We start from the raw sequence: 21,595 nt of genomic DNA on the forward strand, positions 1-21,595 counted from the left end.
TGCAGGCCAGCCCTATATGGTGCCAGCCCCGCTCCTTTTTCTCCCTCACACTGGTGAAAAAAAAGGGGGGGCAATAGAAGGTGGTAACACCTACATGGCTCTGGCTCAGATGGTGCTTTAGCTCTAGGGGGTGTTTGCTTTTTCTACCACAACTAAAACCACTGAGCGACATACTGTGCAATTCTCTGTGCTGCTGCTGCTGCTGCATTCCACAGTTGCACGAAAGTGCTCTTGTACAAGTGTCAAAATGGTGCATATGGAATTGCACAGTATGGCAGCCAGTGTATAGGCCAGCCGCCCTGGTCTCGGCACAGCATGAGGTGAAGGTGGTGGTTTCAAGCAAATGATAACATTTGTTTGGAAGTGTCTTTGTGATACCTATGAGGCAGCGGCTCCAGAACATGGGTCCGTTGAGAGCCAGCATAGTATAGTGGTCAGAGTGTTGGACTCAGAATGAGACAACTTGAGTTCAAATCTCCATTCAACCATCAAACTCACTGGGTGACTCTGGGCCTAACCTACCTCACAGGGTAGTTGTGAGGATAAAAATAACCATGTACCAAAAATAACCATGTATAAATAACCAAACATAAAAAATAACTCTGAGCTCCTTGGAGGAAGAGTGGGATATAAATTTAACTAACTAACTAACTAACTAACACAAATGGAGATGCAACGTATTACCAAAAAACAAGCACCAAAACAAAACTGAAGAGAGTTCACATCTATGTTTTCTACCTGGTACTTTCCTGTGTGGATTTCACTTGCTAGCCTGGATTTTCAAAATATGCATAGGGTGGCTCCAGCCTCCAGCAGCAATTGTGGATTTGACAGGTTGAAGTAGCATCTTCAGTGGAAACGAAGCTTGTTCATATTATGAATACGATGAATATTTATATATACCACTCTTCAGCAAAAGTTCCCAAAGTGGTTTAAATAGATATAAATTTTAAAAATGGATCCTTGTCCCCAAAGGGCTCACAATCTAAAAAGAAACATGATAGACACCAGCAACAGCCACTGGAGGGATGCTGTGCTGGGGATGGATAGGGCAATTGCTCTCCCCCTGCTAAATAAAAAATTGGAACTTTTAAAAAGACATCTCTTTGCTCAGTTAGCAGGGGAAGTTATTATTCTTATAAAAGAGATCATATGAGGAAATGGATCCATACAAATAGCTTTTCCTCCAACTAGTGAGAATCCAGTGGAATTAAATTAAAAGAGTAGAATGTGTTGTCATACCTTCTCTTGCATTTGGACATGGGGAAACTCAGGCTCCGATTTTCGTTTAACATTACAGCATAATAGGTTTCCTCAAGCAAATAATTCAGTCTGTCCTACCTTGCAGGGTTATGAAGATAAAATGAGCTCTTCCCCTGACATGTGATGCCTTCTGCTCTTGGAGACAAGCAGGATACACAATGGGATAAATTATTTCAGCAAGCTACATTTCTAGAGCTTTTCCATTCCATTAACAGAGAACATTTTTTCAACAGATTCCCAGCACTACAGAACTGCAAGAATTTTTATTTTTATTTATTTTTTGTTAGGGTTGGGGAGAGAGCCTGTCTGAACTCACCCTGAATATAGAAAAGCATTGTAATGGAGAATATCATTAGTTACACAACAGAAGCTTGCAGAAGTGAAAGTCATTCTTACAGCTACTGGTATAAAGTGAGAAAATGTCACTAGCAAAAATGGGAAGAGATGGAGAAAGAAAGTTTTGAGAGAGTGTAGGAAAATACATTTATTAAACTCCATAGGCAATGTTCGGGCAAATTCTGATAATACATGCATATTTTTTTACATCAGGGATAAGCAATGCATTGCTGTTCAAACAGTCGGGCAAACTGGCTTTATGATCATGCTAAAATGTAGTATATTAGCACCATATCTATTATAGTTTGCTGCCCCTTCCTCCCCAACAACCCCTAATTGCAGATCCCAATATTGTGCTCCATTCCAGGAGCAACCTTGAACAGTTTCACTTAGCAACATATGACTGCTAAATGGCCGATTTCCTGGCATAGATATTTATGAAAGGGCTGGTCTCAAATACGTAGATCTGCTGTGCACACAAGCTTACAAAACAGAGCTCCATACATCTTGACAGCACCAACCACCCTGATGAGCAGGAGGGGAGGCTTGCGTTCAGGTCCCGCCCTCAACATGAAACCGGTTATTGGTAGGGGTATGCTACTTCAGGAGAGGGCTGGGTTCATTCGTACTCACAGATCTAATTTTGCACTCACCATGCAATCCCATGCATGTTCACTCGGACACAAGATCTACAAGATGAAACACAAGACTAGCGTTTCATAAATATCCATGACAGAAACTCCAAGGATGCAGGCTAAGATTGAAAATCGTCTCAAAAGTCATCCCAGAGATTTCAATATACACAGTAGAATTTTTTTTTAAAAGTACATTCATTTGCATACATTATGTAGGTTTGCTTAAGAGACAAAATTATACCTGAGCCATTTGGTGTCAAATTCAGCAGCCCCATATCCACAGATAAAAAAGCAAGGCTAGGGTTAGGCCAAATTGCTTGCAGAGATAAAGCCATAGACAGCTTTGATTCTTCCAGTCTGTTCAATAGTATAATGCGTGTTTAATATTTCAAAAAGCTTTGGAATTACTTTCACATCCATTACTACAGGATATTGAATATGCTATGTACAGGTTTTAATAAAAACCAGTAGACTTTATTGAGCTATAAAATACAGCATTTATCATACAGGTAACATGTCTTTACTGAATTACAATTCTCTTTCAAAGCTCCTCTCATCCCCACCCCCTCACCCCAATTCAGCCCTTGGGGGCCAAGAAAACTTACCCATCCATGACTCCTTCTATTCTCTGTTTAGTCTCACTGCAGGAGATTTCACAGTCGCAATGAAGGCCTCGGGAAGGCCTTACAACCACATGGAAAGAAGGCAAAGAAACTGAAGGGCAATCACATCTCTGTACCCTGCCTTGCTTGCAGGGCACAATTCACAAACCAATTCACAGTGGTGCAGCTCCCCTAAAGCAGTAGAAGTCCATGGTTTTCAAGCAGTCTATCTTCGGGGAACATGTTCCACATTGATAGGTCTGCTGAGGAACCCCTAAGTCTTGCAGAGGATTTTAGGGCTTATTTTAGTAGCCAGGCTTGCACCCCATTCATCCTTACCACAACAGAACAGAGTGCACCCTAAACACACACACACACACACACACACACACACACCACTTCCTTGCACCTGCAAGGAAAGATCAGCAGTGGATGTTCAGCCATGACCAATCTCTTAACTGAGAAACCCCTCAATAAATGTCTAAGATATCTCAGTCCAAAAACCACTGCTATAAGAGGTCGGTGAACTGTTCCCTTTTCAAAGGGTTTATCTGAACATGCCTCGGACCGGCTGGTCCACAGCCACAACTTGAAAGCAAGTGTGGAGTCACAGAGATCCCACAGTGTAAAATATCACTGAGATCCAAGGACGCAGCCTGGGTTCGTGGAAGCACATGGTTTTCAGTTGCTTGAAGCAGGAGAGGAGACCCACACCCAGGGGCACAGCTAGGACTGAGCAAGGGGATGGGGGATGTCCCTGAGCCCTTCAGCGAGGGGGGCCTGCTGGCTAGGTGACAGCTTGCTCTTTGCTCCCCCCACTCCACATGCCACTCTGAAGAAGAGGGCAGGGGGCAAAGACCCATCTTCACTTTCTAGGGCCCACTCCAGCCTTGTTACTTCAGAGTGCAGCACAGCAAGCCTTACTGAAGCAAATGGACACCTTCCCAGCAGAAGGAGGGACTTTGGCGGGAACCAACCTTTCACTCAACAGGCCTTTTCTGGAATTGTGATAAACCATCTCCAAATAGAAGAAAAACATCTTTGGAGACAAGTTGCAATGAATCTTTGGTTTTGTCTGTATGGTGCGCTTATATTCTTGGTTCAGCACTTGAGTGATTATCCTGAAGAGAAAGAGGGAAGTCTTTTCCCAGACCCTCGCTCCCAACCAGTGAATACCTAGCAGTCTGCAGATGGACGTCCTGTGGTGGTGACCCACAGTGCCTCCTGCTCTGTCTGAGGGGCTGGCAGAAACCAGCAACAGGCTGAAGCCTCCGCACATGTTGACTGCAGACACCAGAAATACTAATCTGAACCCTTCTGATCGGCATTTGCAGTACACTGTGTAAAGGACAATAATGGGCTTGCAATCTGATGGATGATGCACACTGGTGTGTTCCCTGCTGCTTACAGTAGTAAGGGTAGCCCAACTGGGATTTGCAAGCATTTGAGGGCGCAACCCAGCAACCCTTGAGTCATCTCCATTGTACAGAATGGCTGTTGCACAGAACCAGCAGCTGATGGATTGTATCACCGAGCAATGAATCAGAGATCATCATGTACATGGAAGAAACTGATCTGTAGGCTAGAATACAGGATGAGGCTATTCTCACGCACAGCCAAGACTGGGCTAAGGCAGCCAAGACCAGGCCTGGCTGTGCGTGAGAACCACTGGCGGCTCCTCAGCAGCAAACCTACCAAAGAGGACTGCTCTTAGCCCAAGTTAAGGGCACAAGTGCGCCCTTAACCCAGGCTAAATACTCCTGTGTCGGCGGCAACACAGGAGCAGCCTCCCAGCAGCACCAGTGGGGGTGGGAATCCCCCAATGCACCGCATGCTCACGTGGTGCATTATGGGATTGCTGGGGGCTGGGACTATGCTCCCAGCCCCCGACCCTCCACACTGCCGGGGGCAGCTGGTGTCCATCTTGGCTTCTGATACGCACACACAGCATGGACCCTACAATAGTCTGCAGGGGAGGTCAGTTTCAGCCGTCTTCCTCCCTGCGTGCCCGGTCGCCCTTCTCACTGATCGTGAGAAAGGGCCTATAGTGTTTTAAAGTTAGCTTACTACATCTGATTTTAAAAAAATAAATTGTGAGGTATATCAAGAAAGGGTTATTCAAAATGTACACACGACAGAATTCAAAAATGCCATCTTGTGCATATTGCACAATGCTCCGCCAGCCTCATAGCAGAGCATTTGTACAGGCGTGCAAGAGCCAAAGGAAGTCACGCCTCCCATTGCACAACTGCGTTTGCACAATTCTTGCACGTTGCAAGAGTGCTCGTGCACAACTGCTCTGTTACAAGGCTGATAGAGCATTGCACAGTATGTGAGCCAATGATTTAAATGCCACTACGCCCTTTGAAATATGTTCTCTGCTCTTTAAAACAGAAATTACCAAAAAAACACAAAACCACCCACCCCTTATAAAACATCATCTGGCTGAAAACAAAAGCAGCTTTAGAATTAACAGCAGCTTCCAGAATTAACAGCACGACATATATGAAAAAATTAAGGCATAGGGTTGTGGGGTTGGTTTTTTAAAAAGCTAACAAAATCAGTCATTTCCCTCCTCGCTCTGCCTGTTCACTCACCCTGCTGAAGCCACCACAGAGCTAGCTGATCATCTGGTTCCACAATCGCTTCTAGGACTCCCTTTTAGAAATGTGTTTCTCTGAACTGCTCTAGAAAAGACAAGATTTCCTGCTCTCTAAGCAGTAGAAATTAGAGAACCATGCAGGCTAATTTCTGTATTGTAAAGCCAGACATTCTTTCTGAAATATCAAAAAGGCAAGGCCTCCTTTTGGTATGAAGCACAGAGCCAGACTTCAGGATTGCTAGATTCTTACAATAACAGCACAAAAGGGGGGGAAAGAAAAAAAGAAAAAATAGCATGGAAGATGGGCAGCTCCCTTTATCTTTCCACTTTTTTTCATTTTTAAATTAAGGCCCGATTCATTAGCTACTTAAAAGTTGGAGCACTGGGACTAAGTAGCAGTAACCACTGGACTTACTTTGGGCTATAGACCTCAACTGAACTGGATCAGTTGCTTAAAAACTGAAACAAAAGATGAGCAAAACTGGGATGGGGCAGTTTTGCAAAGATGCACACACCCACTCACAAAGTACCCCCGCCCCTGTTTTGGGGAGGAAAAACTGGAAAGGACACAAAAGATCTGAGAGAGAGGAGATGTGTCCCTTTTACCAAAATTGGCAAGCTCTGCTGCAAGAAGTGATCGTTACATCATCCTCGCAGCACAGCATGTGAAGACAGGTAGCATGTTGTGCCTTTGCAATGTGGGGCTATATCTGGATGAGCCAAGGCAACACGGTTTACTTGTCCTCAGCAGGTGTGCATACTATGCAGTTGAGTCCAATTCGCTCTGTAGTGTCTTGACATTCTCACACACTACATGATCCCTGATAGGCTAGGATCATACAGTAAGAGAAAAGAAGATAGTGCTGGAGAAGCCACCGAGAGGACAAACACATTGGCTGCAAACAGTTGGGGAGGGTGTTGGGCTTTATGTAACACCCACACACCCGCCAACCCCCATATTTTAGCCCTGGAGAATTTTGTAGATGAAATTGGAGTGCAAAATTCAGGCACGGTGGTAAGCTTTGAAAACAAAAACCACACTATACATGCAACCACAGCATGTTATCTCAAAAGGGTTTTGATCAATCAGCGATACAGCTTTTAGGGCATTTTACTCATGCACTGGTAAATGAAGGGCACTTTTACATATTTCAAATGTGGCCCAATGTTGGGATGGACTATGCGGCAATTGCTCAGCTGAGGACTGCAAAGGGTGAAGATGGGGTGGTTGGAGATGAACAACCAAAAAAATAATAATATATGAGCTGTATCTTTGATTGGGAAGAAGTAACTCCTTTCTATCCCAGGAAGCGTAAGGCCTCAATATTTTAGTCTCTTACTGGGTACGATACAGGAGACCATTTAACCATTAAAAGTGGTACAAAAATTTACACCACTGAGTAGGATGGTACAAATGAGCTGTAACGGGTGACTACTTTTCCACACAGCAGGGATTAGGTGCACTCAGTGAGCAAACCCAATTCCTGAAAAAGCTGTTGTTCAACCAAATAAAGGGCACTCCAGTAATTATGACCACTTTCAGGTTTCAAGGAATATTTGATATCACCATCAGCCAATGTAGATATTCACTCTACAGTCCTTTAAAACAGGGCCACTGGACTGCAGTGTATAATGGCTGTGGGGCAGGCACCTGCTATCACAGACACAGAGACACTGATAGACACTAGAAACTGAGCTTTTTTTGCAGGGGTGGGGTTGCAAGTCACCAAAAGTGCCCCCACATTAAAGGCACTCTATAAACATGATTAAATTTTAAAGTACTTCTTCTTTTCAGGATAAAATTAAAAATTAGAAACTTACCCTCACATCTAGCAAATCTTTACAATGCATCTAAAACACAAGCATGCAGACCTCAGCATAACTAGAACCATCAAAAACCTTCGGACAGCACCTGGAAATGTCAGGCCTATCCTACAGTTTACTAGAAGATCTCTAGCATAAGCCCTAATTCACATGTTATGTTCACTGCATGTACAAGCTGTGTAAGAGTATGCACGTGCAGATCTGTACACACATTCAGTTATTCACACAGTAAGGTTCTCCACAGTGTGAAGAGCCTAAAGGGAGTTTGCAGGGAGAGCAGGCTTGACCCAATCTCCCCGCACATGAGCAGGGAGTTCTTCCTGGGTGGAAGGGGTTCAGGGCACCCCTGGAAGTCCCAGAATGACCCGTGCAAGTGCATGGGGCATTCTCGGGGCCCCTCCAATGCCAGGAGGGTTGTTGTAGACCCACGGTCAGGAGGCTACTCATGAGTCGCTCCATTAACCTTGTTTAAGGGGGAGGGCATTTAGGTGGGCTTGCTGCCAGCAGCCACACGGATCCCATTGTTGTACACAAGCAGCAGAAACCGAGTTGGGTTCTGCTGTTCGTATGAATCGCCTCAATGTCTAAATAGAGCTCAGGGTGAGCTAACATGGGGTTTTCTCAAGCTCAGAAAAGAAAGAAGCTCAGTTAGTCTGTTGGTCCCTCAACTTGATTTCACCAGAGTTTGCTACATACAAAGTGTTGAACAGCCAGTTGCCAGTGAGGAAATCTGAAATAGCTAAATATCTCACATTTGTAGTGTGCATAAGTAGTGTGTAATTCAATAACTGCATAAGCAAGAATATACTGTAAATCTTAAGAGCTAGCTTAGTTTAAACCCAGCTGTTTGGGTTTAAACTGTAACCCAACCATTTGTATCCCAAGGGCTCTGATTTTAAAAGTTCTTTCCTTCGGCCTGTGAGAGCTTTAAAGAAGAGTCTGAAATCTGGAGTGCACATCTACAAACACAATCTGCTCTCCGCTTGGGATATGGGCAAACATTTGCAAGGAAGTTCAGAGGAGGCAGCTCCGTTTGTGGTGTTTATACATGGAAAGTATGCATGGTTGGCACAGCTATTCTCCACGAATAATGTCTTTCTAAAGAGGCTGCGGACGGAAATGGTTTTCTCCTGTCTATTTTAATGGCACTTCTCTAGGAGAACTTTGGAAGACTGCACCCCATGGCTGTTAAGTATCCTTGCTTAGGCTGACTCACTTGGAGTTCTCATGGAAATAGGATGACCATGGAGTGATTTGCATGGGCACACTAGAGTGATTTGCATGGGTACATTCATGAAATAGAGGGCTAGTTCTTACCCGGATGATGAACCTGTGCCTGCATTCCCACTTCCAGCTGCCCTGCTCCTCCATTAAAACAAAAACAAAAACAAAAAACAAACAGCCTCCATATAGAAAAGGGACATATGAGGGGGGAGGATTCTAGCCTAGCATAACCACAGGACAGGAAGCAGCAGGAATTCATTTTTTAAAAAAATTAGGAAACATTGCTAAGAAAGCTGGAAGTTGAACAGTCAATCTATTCCTGATGGAGATTTTTAAAATCAGTGCCACACTCCCTTTTGCACCCCTGAGTCAACTACTGCAGATACATTTGTACAGCAGTTACAGACACTATCACTGTGGCAAATACAATGAACACCCACAGAAGCTGTAGCGGAGGCTGTAATCAACAAGCCCTTTGAGCTGGAGTTCTTCCACTCAAATGGGCTCAGTCCCAGAGAAATCCAAAGAAACAAACTGCCTTAAGCATCAACGTGCTTTTCAGAGCAGCTGGTGGATGAGTGCCTTACAGTGTTCAGCTGTGGTAAAGTGCTTGGGTACAGCTGCCCACAATCTCAAAAGTGTGTGGAAAAAGTATCTCTGATTAAGCACGATCCTAATTCTGAACACATTTCCATGGCCCTATGACTTGGAAGCTTCGAAACCCACGTACAATTGTGGCCAGGGAACAAGTGATGCTTATCATCATGACTTGCATGCTTTTTCTCCTGCATTTCAGGACATGGGTACAGCAATGAAACTAATGCAAAACGGGAAACCAGAAAGAGTGTCACAAAAAGTGCCTTGTGCCGTATTGACAGCGGGGTGGGTGGGGGGATTGCCCAAAGGCAGAAACTGACCTCTTGGAGCACTTTGGCTTCAGTTACAAGAAAGGGTCCACTCAGGATGTCTATCCCTGAAAGAGCTGCTGGGAATTAGCATCTCAGCCCTCCAGAAACACAAATATTGCCACTTCCACCGTAACTTGAACAAGGTTAATGTTCAGTCCCACCGAAATGAAATTACAAAGCCCTCTGTCTTTGAGGCTGTCATTAAAACAAGTTCCAGCAAAACAAGCCTCTTTCAGGGCAACCATTCCCCTGCCAGCTTTAATCACTGGGTTTGCTGTGAAAGAAGTTTGAAAAGGACCACCCTGTGTTAATGGCTTTGGGGGAGTCATCATCTTCTTTGGATGGGATCAAAAACTGCCGAGAGTTAATGGAACAAGGGCTTCCAAATGAGACATTTGCAATATTGCTCTCAATGGATGTAGGGGAATCCAGACAGTCTGTATTCCAGGTGGTGGTATTCGCTTGAGGTCGATAGCCTTCCGCATTGTCCAAGTCCTCTTCTGCAGATGTTGCTTCCTCCATGTTTCTCATGCTATTAACAGGCAGCTGCATTTGCGGCTTATAGCCCGCTGCAGCTACACCACTGACTTCTGGTTCTTCCTTCAGTGACTGGATGTCAATATAAATGACCTGGGAAGATCCTGCAGATTCGTCTGCTGTTGGATTAGAGATCTCCTCCTCTATGATTGCTGGGCAATAGGAGACTACCACATGGCTCTCTGTTTCAGAGTCCAACCCATCTTCAGGAAGATCCTCTGCCACAGGTGATGTCATCGCTGTGTCCTCGATCTTCAGGCATGGCGACTGTGTTTCAATTACTTCAATGTTATTGGGCGTACAGGGGTTCATCTCCAAAGTTTTGGAATTCGGGTTACCCTGCAATCAGAAGGGTAAGTTGGTAAGGTTTTTAAAATAATAATAATAATAAAATGGGGGAATCATGGTAGCCAATTATCAGCCAACATAATGTATAGCATTCTCTTGCCAGAAGCTGGACGCTGCTATTGAAGGAGAGCATAGGTCAAGCTTTTAGATATAAATTGATAAGGTGGCAGTGCATAAAGCATATTTAAGGTGACTCCCAAGTACTCCTTTAAGATCTTCAGATTTATTACGTAAAAACAGATAACAATACCTTGTAAAAACATTGTTAAAAGCATAGTAAAAACAAAACAAACAAACGTTTTGGCGTCAAATGCCAGCCTCAGTGTTCTTCAACACTGAGGGTGGTGCTTGACGTCAAAACATTTATTTGTTTTGTTTTTACTATGCTTTTAATAACATTTTAAACAACGGTTTTGCAAAGTATTGTTATCTGTTTTTACGTAATATATTTGAAGGTCTTAAAAGAGTACAAGCTTTTAGATTCAAGGATAATGGCTCAAAACCACTTAGGGAAGGGTAGACTATAAATTAAAATGTCTTTTTGAAAATATATTAGGTCAGGGGTTTTCAACCTTGAGTCCCCAGATGTTGTTGGACTACAACTCCCATCATCCTCAGCCATGATGCCCCTGCTTTAGGCCATAGCACTGCATCTTCCTCCACACAAATGTCCCTCAATTCTCCTCCTGTCTTTTCCAGCAAAACATGAACAATTTTATGATTACTCTGTTCTTCAATTTCTCTCTCTCAAAAAAAGTGTGTTTTTATGTCTTTTTAAATTTGTTGTACAGCGCCCAGATTGTTTGTTTATAAGTTAATTAAATAAATGGATGCAGGGAGATTTTCTCATTCCCTACCTAGCAAGTACTACTTTCCAAACAGCTACTAATGAAAGCACAGGATGGCAAAATAGAAAATATTACCTCAGGATCCTTCGGGAACTCCAACGCTTTCGAGTTCTCAGGATTCGGAATGTCAGGATAGAAGGTTTCTTTAATCCTTTGGAAACGAGAACATTGAGGTTATTGTCAGGAATTATTATCAAGTTGTTCTACCATTATCCTGCACTCCAAACTTAAAAGGACATTTGCTTTTTGTGCCATGGTATCAAGCTCCCTAATTAAATAATCCAGCATGCCGTTCCTTCAGTTATACACACACTAATTTGATACACTGATACAAAGCATCTATTCCCATAGTCTTGTGGGTGCATGCACTCCAAGGTGCATACCCTCCCACATACGTATCAGTTCCTCATTTGCTTCAATGGAGGGTGTGGCTCCACATGCACATTTTTTTACATAGCTATCCCTCCAGTGAAATGAAGGGGAAGCCTGAACACACAATATTGCCATGTGTGCACATCAGGTCACATGTATCCATCTTGCCTCAGTTATAAAAACTGTACACATATGTAAGTTTTATTCTTTAAAATTCTATCAGGGAACAACCACAAAAAGCACTGGGAAGGCAGGATTGGTGGCAACCACACATTTTGGCTGGTTACCAAGGCCAGCCAAAGGTCCTGACTCTCCAGCCAATACAACGAGGCTATTCTCACGACCCGAAAAAATCGGGCTAGGAGAGCCTAGCCCAATTTTTGCTGGTTGTGTAACACCGGGCTCGCCAGCCCGGTGGTTTACAAGCTGGTAACTCACTCAATTGCCCCTGCCCTTAGCCGAGGTTAGCAGAGCGAGCGCTCCGCTAACCCTGTCTTTGTGTTTGTGTGTTGCCATGGCACAGCTCTGTGCCATAGCATCTCACGAGTAGACTCCCGACCAGAAGGCTATAAAGCAGCCTCCTGGCTTGGGGGTCTTTCCAGCATGCCCCGTGCAAGCCCCCGATCCTCCCAGCCCCTGCCGGCTCCGTAATGAGGCCGGCAGTTGTGTGGGAGGCTGCTTCAGCCGCTCGGAGCAGACTGCCTGCTCATTTGTGGGGAGAGCGGGCTAAGCCTGCTCTCCCTGCTAACCCTCCCCAGGCTCTTCTCACCGATCGTGAGAAGAGCCTCAATGAATAAAACCAGTGAAGGTGATAAATGGTGAGCTTCGGAGGTGCTTTTGCAGGTGTCTCCTGTTAGAATATTAAAAAATAAAGTGTGTGTGTGTGTGTACACTTTTCATAACTGAGGGAAAATGTGTATATGTTGCCTTCCGGTATCTGTCTTGCCAGTAGCACTGCTTGAGGCAGCTTGCAGGTGCTGCCTTAATGTTGGTAAGCCCCTGTTTATTTTTGAAGGCATCTCTTGCCAGCTGCCCCTGCCCACCAGCACGGCGCTCACCAGCCACTATATGTCTCGCAGTGCTTAGTGAAAAGTGACCCTCACCACCACCCTGGGTTGACAATGTCCCTCTCAAAAGATGCTGCCCCAGACTGAAGCTGGTACTTTGAAAGAGATCTAGTCCACATCAAGTGGGGCAATTTGCTTTCTTGAGGATGGCAGAAGCGCTCCAAGTGGTTGCTTGGGGTGTGATGAAACAGCACGCAGTGCATGAGACACACCTTGCAGTACTGGTCTTGTGCTAAGGAGGGTCTGCCCTGGTTGCATATGAATGGGAGACTTGATGTGTGAGCACTGGAAGATATTCCCCTAAGGGGATAGAGCCACTCTGGGAAGAGCAGAAGGTTCCAGGTTCCCTCCCTGGCATCTCCAAGATAGGGCTGAGAGAGACTCCTGCCAGCAACCTTGGAGAAGCCACTGTCAGTCTGGGTAGACAATATTGAGCTAGATGGACCAATGGTCTGACTTCCTATGGCAGCTTCCTATGTTTCTATGTACTGCAGAAAAGACTGGGCACACTTCATGAGTTGTGTGTCGCAACAACTGGTGGCAGCAAAGAATGAGTGTCCCACTTAGGTCTCCCGCCTCGCCCAATGCATACTGAATGGGTAGAGCTGCTTCATGCCCATGGGCCATGCTCTCAACCTCACTCCACTGAGACTTCATGTGAAAAAGGCTTTTGTCATGGTGGGGCTGTACAAAGGGACTGGGCTGTGGCTCAGTAGCCAAGCATTTGCTTTGCGTGCAGAAGGCCCCAGGTTCATCTCCAGGTAGGAGATGAACCCGTCAGTGTAGACCAGGGGTTCACAACCTGTGATATTCCAGACCTTGCTGAACTACAACTCCCATCACTCTCAGATACAATTTATTGTGACAATAAATCCCACAGTGTGGGAACCCCTGGTGTAGACAATATTGAGCTAGATGGACCAATGATCTGACCTGGTATAAGTTGGCTTCCTATGTTCCTATGAAAGCTGAATACACAGATTGGGTAGTGTGGCCATGAGCCATGCTGATATTGGGGAGTATCATCACCGTACATAGCCCTGCTCTACAACACACTCTTTGAAGGGGATGAACCAGTGAACAGCCCTTTAGCCACATGCCTTCCTGACCAAGTCATATGACTCAACGTCCACCTATTTTTAAAAAGTATCCACTATTTTCACCAATCCTTTCCCTATTTCCCATTTAATAGCATATTAGACACCATTGCGCAAGACCAAAACTAAGAACAGCTGGCCATCCCTCACAACTTTTTCTCTCTAGTTGTCAAGAAAATAAAGTGTGCAATAAAATGCAAATAATTACCACTCTCTCTTCCGGTAGCAAAGAATACTAGTCAATACAACAAACACCACAAAAATAGCCACTGGGATTATGATTGCAAGGATCAGTTGTTCAGCTGAAGAATTTGAGAGACAAAATTAGAGAAGACAGTAATAATCAAAGCAGCCAATAACATTGTCATAGTCTCCTACGACAAAAATGCAGACTCTCTACAGGGAGTTGTAATATTAAGATTCCAGTCTTATGCAAACTGACGTTGGAGTGGCGGACCTTCTATGGGGCAGAGTTAGACAGTCATCTTTGGTGGAGGAAGCAGCACAGAAGACAGCAAGTACTGCCGCCCACCCACCATCATGAGGACATGGGCCTGTCTATTTTTGTTTATAAAATTCTAAGAGTCATCTATTTATTTATTTAACATATTTGTATAACAACCAAAACTCATCTCTCTGGGTGGTTTACAACAAAATACAAATTTAAACAATATTAAAACATTAAAATAATTTAAAATATAACACAGTATTAAAACTGTTAAAAACTGTAGATCTAATTAAAAGCCTGGGTGAACAAATGTGTCTTAACTGCCTTTTAAAGAATTATATGAGACGGGGAGGTTCTTATTTCAATAGGAAATGCATTTCAAAGCCTCAGGGCAGCAATGGAGAAAGCACGTCCCTGAGTAGCCACCAGATGAGCCTGTGTCAACTGCAGATGAACCTCTCCAGATGATCTCAATGGGCCATGGGGTTCATGGCAAAGATGACGTTCTCTTAAATACCCAGGGCCTAAGCTGCTCAGGGCTTTATAGGTAAAGGTGGCTAGTCTGGGCAGGTGGTATCTAGGAAATGCTGACTCACCCTGGGCCACAATCCTGCACAGACTCCCCATGGAGCAGCAGTGGCGGCCACAATCCCGCAGGTCAAATGGCAGGCATCAGTGGACAGCTAGCAGGCAGCCACACAGCAGCAGCAGACAGCTACACAGTCCCACATATATAGCGTGCACTAGCATGTATTAGTTAGAGCATTGGCCTAGGACTGAGCAGACCCAAGTGCAAATCACCATTCATTTCAGCCATGAAAACTCACTGGGTGACTCTGGGCCGGTCACTACTCTCTCAGTCTAATGTACCTCACTGGATTGTTGTGGGGAAACATAAACAGGTAACCCATTCTGGGCTCCTTGGAGCAAGAGCAGGATATAAATTAGGGGTGTGCACAAACCTAAAATAATGGTTCGGTTCAAATTTGGACTGAATTCGAACCGAACCATGTGTACCCGAACTGATTTGGTCAAACTGACTAGCTGGTCCAGTCCGTTTTGGCACTGAATGATTTGTGTACACCCCTAATATAAATGCATAAATTAATATATGAACAAACAAGCAAATAGACATTGATGGCATTGTGTAGTCATAATCACCACCACCATTTTTGAATATTTTGATGACCTTTGGGAGTTGTTATTCAGGGATTTCTTAGAGGTTAGTACATCCTCCATTCTATAGTGGTGTCCCATGCCATTTCCCCATGATTGCTAACTGTATCACACACTAGCACCAAATAAAATGTCCCACCACTTACGATTCTCCTTTGTCAATGCACACTTTTCTTCCTCAGGTCCAATTCCTCCAGCAGTATATGCGCTTAATTTAAGGCAGTAGTTGGTTTTCCCTTGAAGGTGTGTTATTTTTAATGTTTTTTTATTTGGCTCAGTTATGTTAAAATATGGACGGCCTGGTTTTAATAAGGAAGATATAAAAAAAATTAGACAAATGTTCAAATAAACAATAGTACCTTGAGGGAGATTAGTGTGTGATATTTGGTAGAGACATTATAAGGGCACACAAATAAAAATGTCTCAGACTCTTGTAGCTTAACAAAATGGGAGGCAGACAGGATCTCCCTTTTGTGCAAACCATTTGCAGCAGAGGTTCAGGCTACGAGTGGAGCAACATTCTATTGCGATGCCACTTTGTAAGCCACTATGTAAACCTCTTTGAGAACTTCAGTTCTCAAGTTCCATGCTTTAGTTCCACTTTGCAACCAGGATAAGAGAAACTGGAATCTGAGGAAATGGCTATTAGTCTGAGGGCTATAGGCCACCTCTAGCCTCAGAGGCAAGATGCCTCTAAATACCAGTTGCTGGGGAGCAACAGCAGGAGAGAGGGCATGTCCTCACCTGCTGCTTGTGGGCTTCCCAGAGGCATCTGGTGGACCATTGTGTGAAACAGGATACTGGTCTAGATAGGCCTTGAGCCTGATTCAGCAGGGCCATTCTTAAGTTTTGGTGAAACACGGTATATAAATGTTCTTCATCATCGTCGTAGTACCACTACTACTAGTAGTAACCACTTTTATTCCTGAATTTTGTATAGAGTGCTTAGCAGACAGTTTGCCATAGATTTCAGTTTCTTCAGCTCCCACAGAACACACCCTGCCTTGATGTGATTGGCTGGCATGCTCTTAAGCCTTATGAGGGTGAAGCAAGAGCTTCGTCCATGCAAGGAGCCAGCAAACTAACTACGCACAGGGCTTGCCTTGCAACACAGTACACGGGGAGGGAGAATGGCAAGCTATTTTTGCTTCTTTCCCCTTCCAGCAAAACCCCTTTTTGTATCCAGGAATTTGTCCACGAGGGCTGCGCTGCTCTCAGAGACGTATTCCTGGCAGCGAAAAAGGCTTTTGTAGGGAAGGGAGAGCAGTGAATATCACTTCCCCCTCCTCATGCACTGCATTGAGAGGCAAGCCCTCAGTTAGTTTACAGACTCCTTGCAAGGAAAGAGCTCTCGCAACACCCTCATAAGTTTCAGGGAATGTCCGTCACTGTATGTATGCATTACTGAGGAGCTTCATGAAGATTTCGGTCTCTGCTCTGCTTGTAAATACCATCATCCTTACTTGAAAAGTGATTTTTCTTATGAAGCATATACCATGAGTACAAGAGGCTCTCATTTTTTGTGGTGGTTCTGTTCTGGGGAATTCACATGAATGGAAAAACTGCAATATTTGAGTGCTAAACCTAACACAAAAAATGGGGTTAGGTTCAACACACAGGCAATGCAAGTGGTTGGGACACAGAGCAGGCTTCCCCAACCTGTGGCCCTCTAGATGTTGCTGAACTACAACTCCCAGCATCCCTAGCCACAATTTATTATGGCTGGGTATGCTGGGAGTTGTAGTTCAGCAACATCTGGAGGGCCGCAGGTTGGGGAAGCCTGACTTAGAGGCTCTTCTCACGATTAATGAGAAGAGCCATGAGGGGGTTAGCGGGGAGAGCGGGCTAAGAACGCACACGAGCAGGGCGGCAGCCCTGGGGGGCCAGATCGGCTGCCCACATGACTGCCAGCTCCGTTACGGAGCTGGCAGGGGCTGGGGGGATTGGGGTCCGCGCAGCCCCTGGAAGATCCAGCATGCCTTGGACGAGCACACAGGGCATGCTGGAGAGACCCCCAAACTGGGAGGCTGCTTTTCAGCCTCCTGGTTGGGGGTCTCCTTGTGAGTAGCTGTGGCACAGAGCCACACCACGGCAATTCACGAGCAAAAAAAACCAGGTTTAAGGGGAGGGGTAGTTTGGCGGGTTAACCGCCTGGAGGCCACTGGGCTCGCCTGCGAGCCCGATGGTTCTCACGGTCAGGCGAAACCAGGCTAGGCTCCCCAGCCCAATTTTGCCTGCTCGTGGGAATAGCCTCTTAAGAGTATCCGAGTCACTTGCATTGCCTCTTAAAGCCTCTCTGTGTGCTAAATGGGAAGCAGGGGGAGTAGCCATTTAAATGGCCACTCTCCCCTCTGACCAGCTGGCATGCAGGGAGGTTTCAAGAGGTGGTGTGAGTGCCTTCCTTGCTGCCTCTCTAAGCCCCAGAAGGCTTAAAGAGATGGAAAGGATGGGACCCAGTTGCTCGTACTCCTCTTTAACCCTCCCTGCATGCCAGCTGGGCAGCGGAGACAGTGTCCATTTAAATGCTTGTCTCCTGCTTCCCAGCTAGTGTGCTGGGAGGCTTAAAGAGGCAGCGTGAGCGGCTGGGAATTCTACTACTGCTACTGTGGAGGTAGAAAACCATGAATAAACAGAACTAGCCCCCCCCACACACACCGCAGTAACTGAATTGGTATGCAGGCAGACGCCCAACGAACAGGTGAATCCACAAAAGAAGAACCTGTGGGAAACAAGGGTCTCCTGTATTGATCAATTGTCACAAGTTAAAATTTACCTAAATCAAACGATTTTAGCTTGTTGGCATCTTCCCCTTCTTTGGCAAAGCGAAGCAAATAGCCCTTTAAAAAGCCATGCATGCTTTCAATAGGAATGTCCTTCCATTTTATCAAGATGGAGTCTGACGTGGTTTCCACCATGTCGAAAACTGGTTTGGCTCTTGGTTCTGGGTAGGAGGCAAAAGAAAAACAGAATGTTTTGATTTAAATAACAACAACAATAAAACAATTAGCTGTATACAATCGGGTGTTTTAGGTTTATTTAACCCAAAGACTTATGATATTCCAGTTTTCTTTCATACGTCATGTAACAGACTCTCCAGTTGAAGACGCTCAATGGAAGATACTCCCTCTATGATGCTACAGAAAACATCTTCCATTGGGCATCTTCAGTTGGAGAGTCTATCCCAGTGATCATCACTGTTTTTCAGGGTGGGGGGCACTTGCTGCATTCCTCTCAGCAACAGCCTTCCCAACAGTTGCCATCTTATCTTCCAGAATGTCAGAGCTGTAGCACCATTCTGAGGCATTCTGGGGGGAAATGGCAGCTATCAGAAATGTGGCTGCTGAAAAGAGCTGCTGCCACCAGCTGGTTGCAAGAGTAAAATAAACTGAAGAACAAAAACCCCTGTTCTGCTGTATCTAAAGTAAAGTGTGCCATTGAGTTGCTGTCAACTCCTGGTGACCACAGAGCCCTGTGGTTTTCTTTGGAAGAATGCAGGAGGATATTGCCTCCTCTTGCGCAGTATGAGATGATGCCTTCTAGCATCTTTCCTATATCTCTGCTGCCCGATATAGGTGTTTCCCATAGTCTGGGAAACATACCAGCGGGGCTTCGAACCGGAAACCTCTGGCTTGCTAGTGAAGTCATTTCCCTGCTGCGCCAGTAGGTGGCTTCTGCTGTACCTACAACCTAGTAAATTCCCTCCCCAGTATTTTGAAGAATTTCCCCTCCACTGCAAAAATTTCACTCACTCTAATTTCAACCCACAAGTTCTCCCTTGAGAACTTTCAAGAGTTCTACCTGGACCGCACCTATCTAGGCCTGTCCTCCTCCTCTCTCATTCTCTTTTCCCGTATGTCTCACTATCTTTCTGGGTGGCTTCCAATCTATGTGTGGGCAGAATGGACATCAAAGCACCCCCCTCTGCTTCACATTAAGCCTTGAACAAGCCAAAATGACACAAGTCATTCACGCTCCCAGTCTCCAATCTCTATCTGCTTTTGTTTCTGTTCTGTTGGGAGGTCAAGATCTATCAGTTGAAGACCAATGATGTAGGCCAGGCTTCCCCAACCTGCGGCCCTCTAGATGTTGCTGAACTACAATTCCCAGCATCCCTAGCCACAATAAGTTGTAGCTGGGGGTGATGGGAATTGTAGTTCGGCAACATCTGGAGGGCCGCACGTTGGGGAAGCCTGATGTAGGCTACCAGGTTGTGTGAACACACTCCACAGGAAGTGAAAGGGTAATTTTATTTTTAATGAGTTTTAATCTGGTTTAAATGTTTTTAATTATTATTTTAATTCTTTTATTAAGTTTTAATAAAAACATAATGTTTTATGTTTTAATTCTTTTATTTTGATTTGAATGTAAACTGCCCTGAGCCACTTTAAGAAGGTTGATATATAAATTGAATAAATAAATAAAAATAAATAAAATAATGCATCTCATATAAATCAGTCCGCTCTTTTACATTCTGGCTTTTGCTTAATAAACTCTGAGCACAGTAGCTTATATCCTTCCCTCACAGCTGAATATCTTTCATCGAAAGAAAAAAAATGCACTTACCCAATTCTTTTGTATAGCCATTTACATGTTTCAGGAGCTGAAATCCATTGGTTTTGCAGCCATAGACAGAGAAATAGTATCGGACCCCCGCTTGAAAGTGAGCTGTGGGACAGAATAATAATTAAATAATTTATGTAGCCCTTCTTAGGGAAATTAGTCCTAATTAAGGGGGTTCCAAGTTCTTTATTCATTGGCGGTGGGGTGGGGGGAGAGAAATAATTCTTCTGGGCCCTGCCCATTTATAGTTTTCCTGGTCACTATATAATTGGAAAATAATATAATTCAAAATCAATCTAATTGTTTTAATGTAAACCGCCCTGAGCCTTTTGGAAGGGCGGTATAAAAGTTTTAATAATAAATAAATAATAAATAAATAAATCTGAATACAAACAATAACATAAATAAATACATGTACTAATCAAGTTATATTAAAAGAAAACATACAAGGCAATAATAAAGAGGGAAGTAACCAGAACAAATGGAAAATAGTAAGGAAATGTAAATCAAAATTATAAGCATGCTATTGTTTATAAACACAAATGGTGATATGATTACTCTTCTCTCTTTTGAAGGCGCACACATTAAGAGACTTTATGATTGGGCCCAGATGTCCTCAGTATTAGACAGGAAGAAAGATACCCGGCTTTCTAACATTTCTTCAGCCTCCTCCTTTCCTTTCCCTTATAGATCTCCTCCTCCTCCTCCCTCCTCCTCCTCCAAGCAACTCTCAATCTTCTAACTGCTGCCAACCTCTCTTCTCCCTCCTTTTTCAACTGGCTCCTGCCCTCCGGAACATTCTATTTGCTCTGGAGCATTTATTTGTTTCATTGCAGTCACAGGAACATAGAAAGCTGCCATATACTGAGTCAGACCCTTGGTCTATCTAGCTCAGTATTGTCTTCACAGACTAGCAGCGGCTTCTCCAAGGTTGTAGGCAGGAATCTCTCTCAGCCCTATCTTGGCAATGCCAGGAAGGGAACTTGAAACCTTCTGCTCTTCCCAGAGTGGCTCCATCCCCTGAGGAGAATATCTTACAGTGCTCACACTTCTAGTCTCCCATTCCAGCTTCTGTTTCCAGGCAAAATACAAAGGGCTGGTTATTGCCTATAAAGCCCTTAACAACTTGGGCCCAAGATATTTGAGAGTATGCCTTCTTCATTATGAACGCCACCACCTATTAAGATCATCAAAGCAGATGCTACCAGTTTGTTAGGTGGTGACTCAGAGACAAGCCTTCTCTATGGTTGCCTCAGGGCTGTGGAACACACTTCTTGTTGAAATTAGAGCTGCGCAATCCCTAATGGCTTTTAGAAAACTACTAAAGATACACCTCTTCAGCCAGGCTTTGGGTTAAATGCTTACTGTTTCTTTGTTTTAACTGGTATTTACATGAATTCTGTATTCATCGTACATGAATTTTACAAAAATTACATGGTCTGGTCTTTGTTTTAATTTTTTGGCTGTTTTTGCTCGTTTGCTAACTGCCTTGAAACTTTTGCAGTATGTATGTATGTATGTACGTACAGGTGAAACTCGAAAAATTAGAATATTGTGCAAAAGTCCATTAATTTCAGTAATGCAAATTAAAAGGTGAAACTGATATATGAGACAGACGCATTACATGCAAAGCGAGATAAGTCAAGCCTTAATTTGTTATAATTGTGATGATCATGGCGTACAGCTCATGAAAACCCCAAATCCACAATCTCAGAAAATTAGAATATTACATGGAACCAAGAAGACAA

At 44.3% G+C, this 21,595-nt stretch overlaps 1 protein-coding gene across 2 annotated transcripts in view; it reads right to left on the bottom strand.

The window, feature by feature from the left end:
- Positions 1 to 1,732: 1,732 nt before the first annotated feature.
- Positions 1,733 to 21,595, bottom strand: part of LOC128345042 (leukemia inhibitory factor receptor-like) — a 108,691-nt gene continuing 88,828 nt past the window's right edge. For both annotated transcript variants that reach the window (XM_053296344.1, XM_053296345.1), the window contains exons 15-20: positions 19,851 to 19,952; positions 18,061 to 18,228; positions 15,434 to 15,586; positions 13,872 to 13,965; positions 11,203 to 11,278; positions 1,733 to 10,270 (exon numbers count right to left, since the gene is read on the bottom strand). In XM_053296344.1, the coding sequence (XP_053152319.1) occupies positions 9,653 to 10,270; positions 11,203 to 11,278; positions 13,872 to 13,965; positions 15,434 to 15,586; positions 18,061 to 18,228; positions 19,851 to 19,952 (1,211 nt within the window). In that variant the 3' untranslated portion in view covers positions 1,733 to 9,652. The remainder of the gene's footprint in view (positions 10,271 to 11,202; positions 11,279 to 13,871; positions 13,966 to 15,433; positions 15,587 to 18,060; positions 18,229 to 19,850; positions 19,953 to 21,595) is intronic.

This window comes from Hemicordylus capensis, chromosome 2 (genome assembly GCF_027244095.1).
Source record: "Hemicordylus capensis ecotype Gifberg chromosome 2, rHemCap1.1.pri, whole genome shotgun sequence".
Taxonomy (NCBI): domain Eukaryota; kingdom Metazoa; phylum Chordata; class Lepidosauria; order Squamata; family Cordylidae; genus Hemicordylus; species Hemicordylus capensis.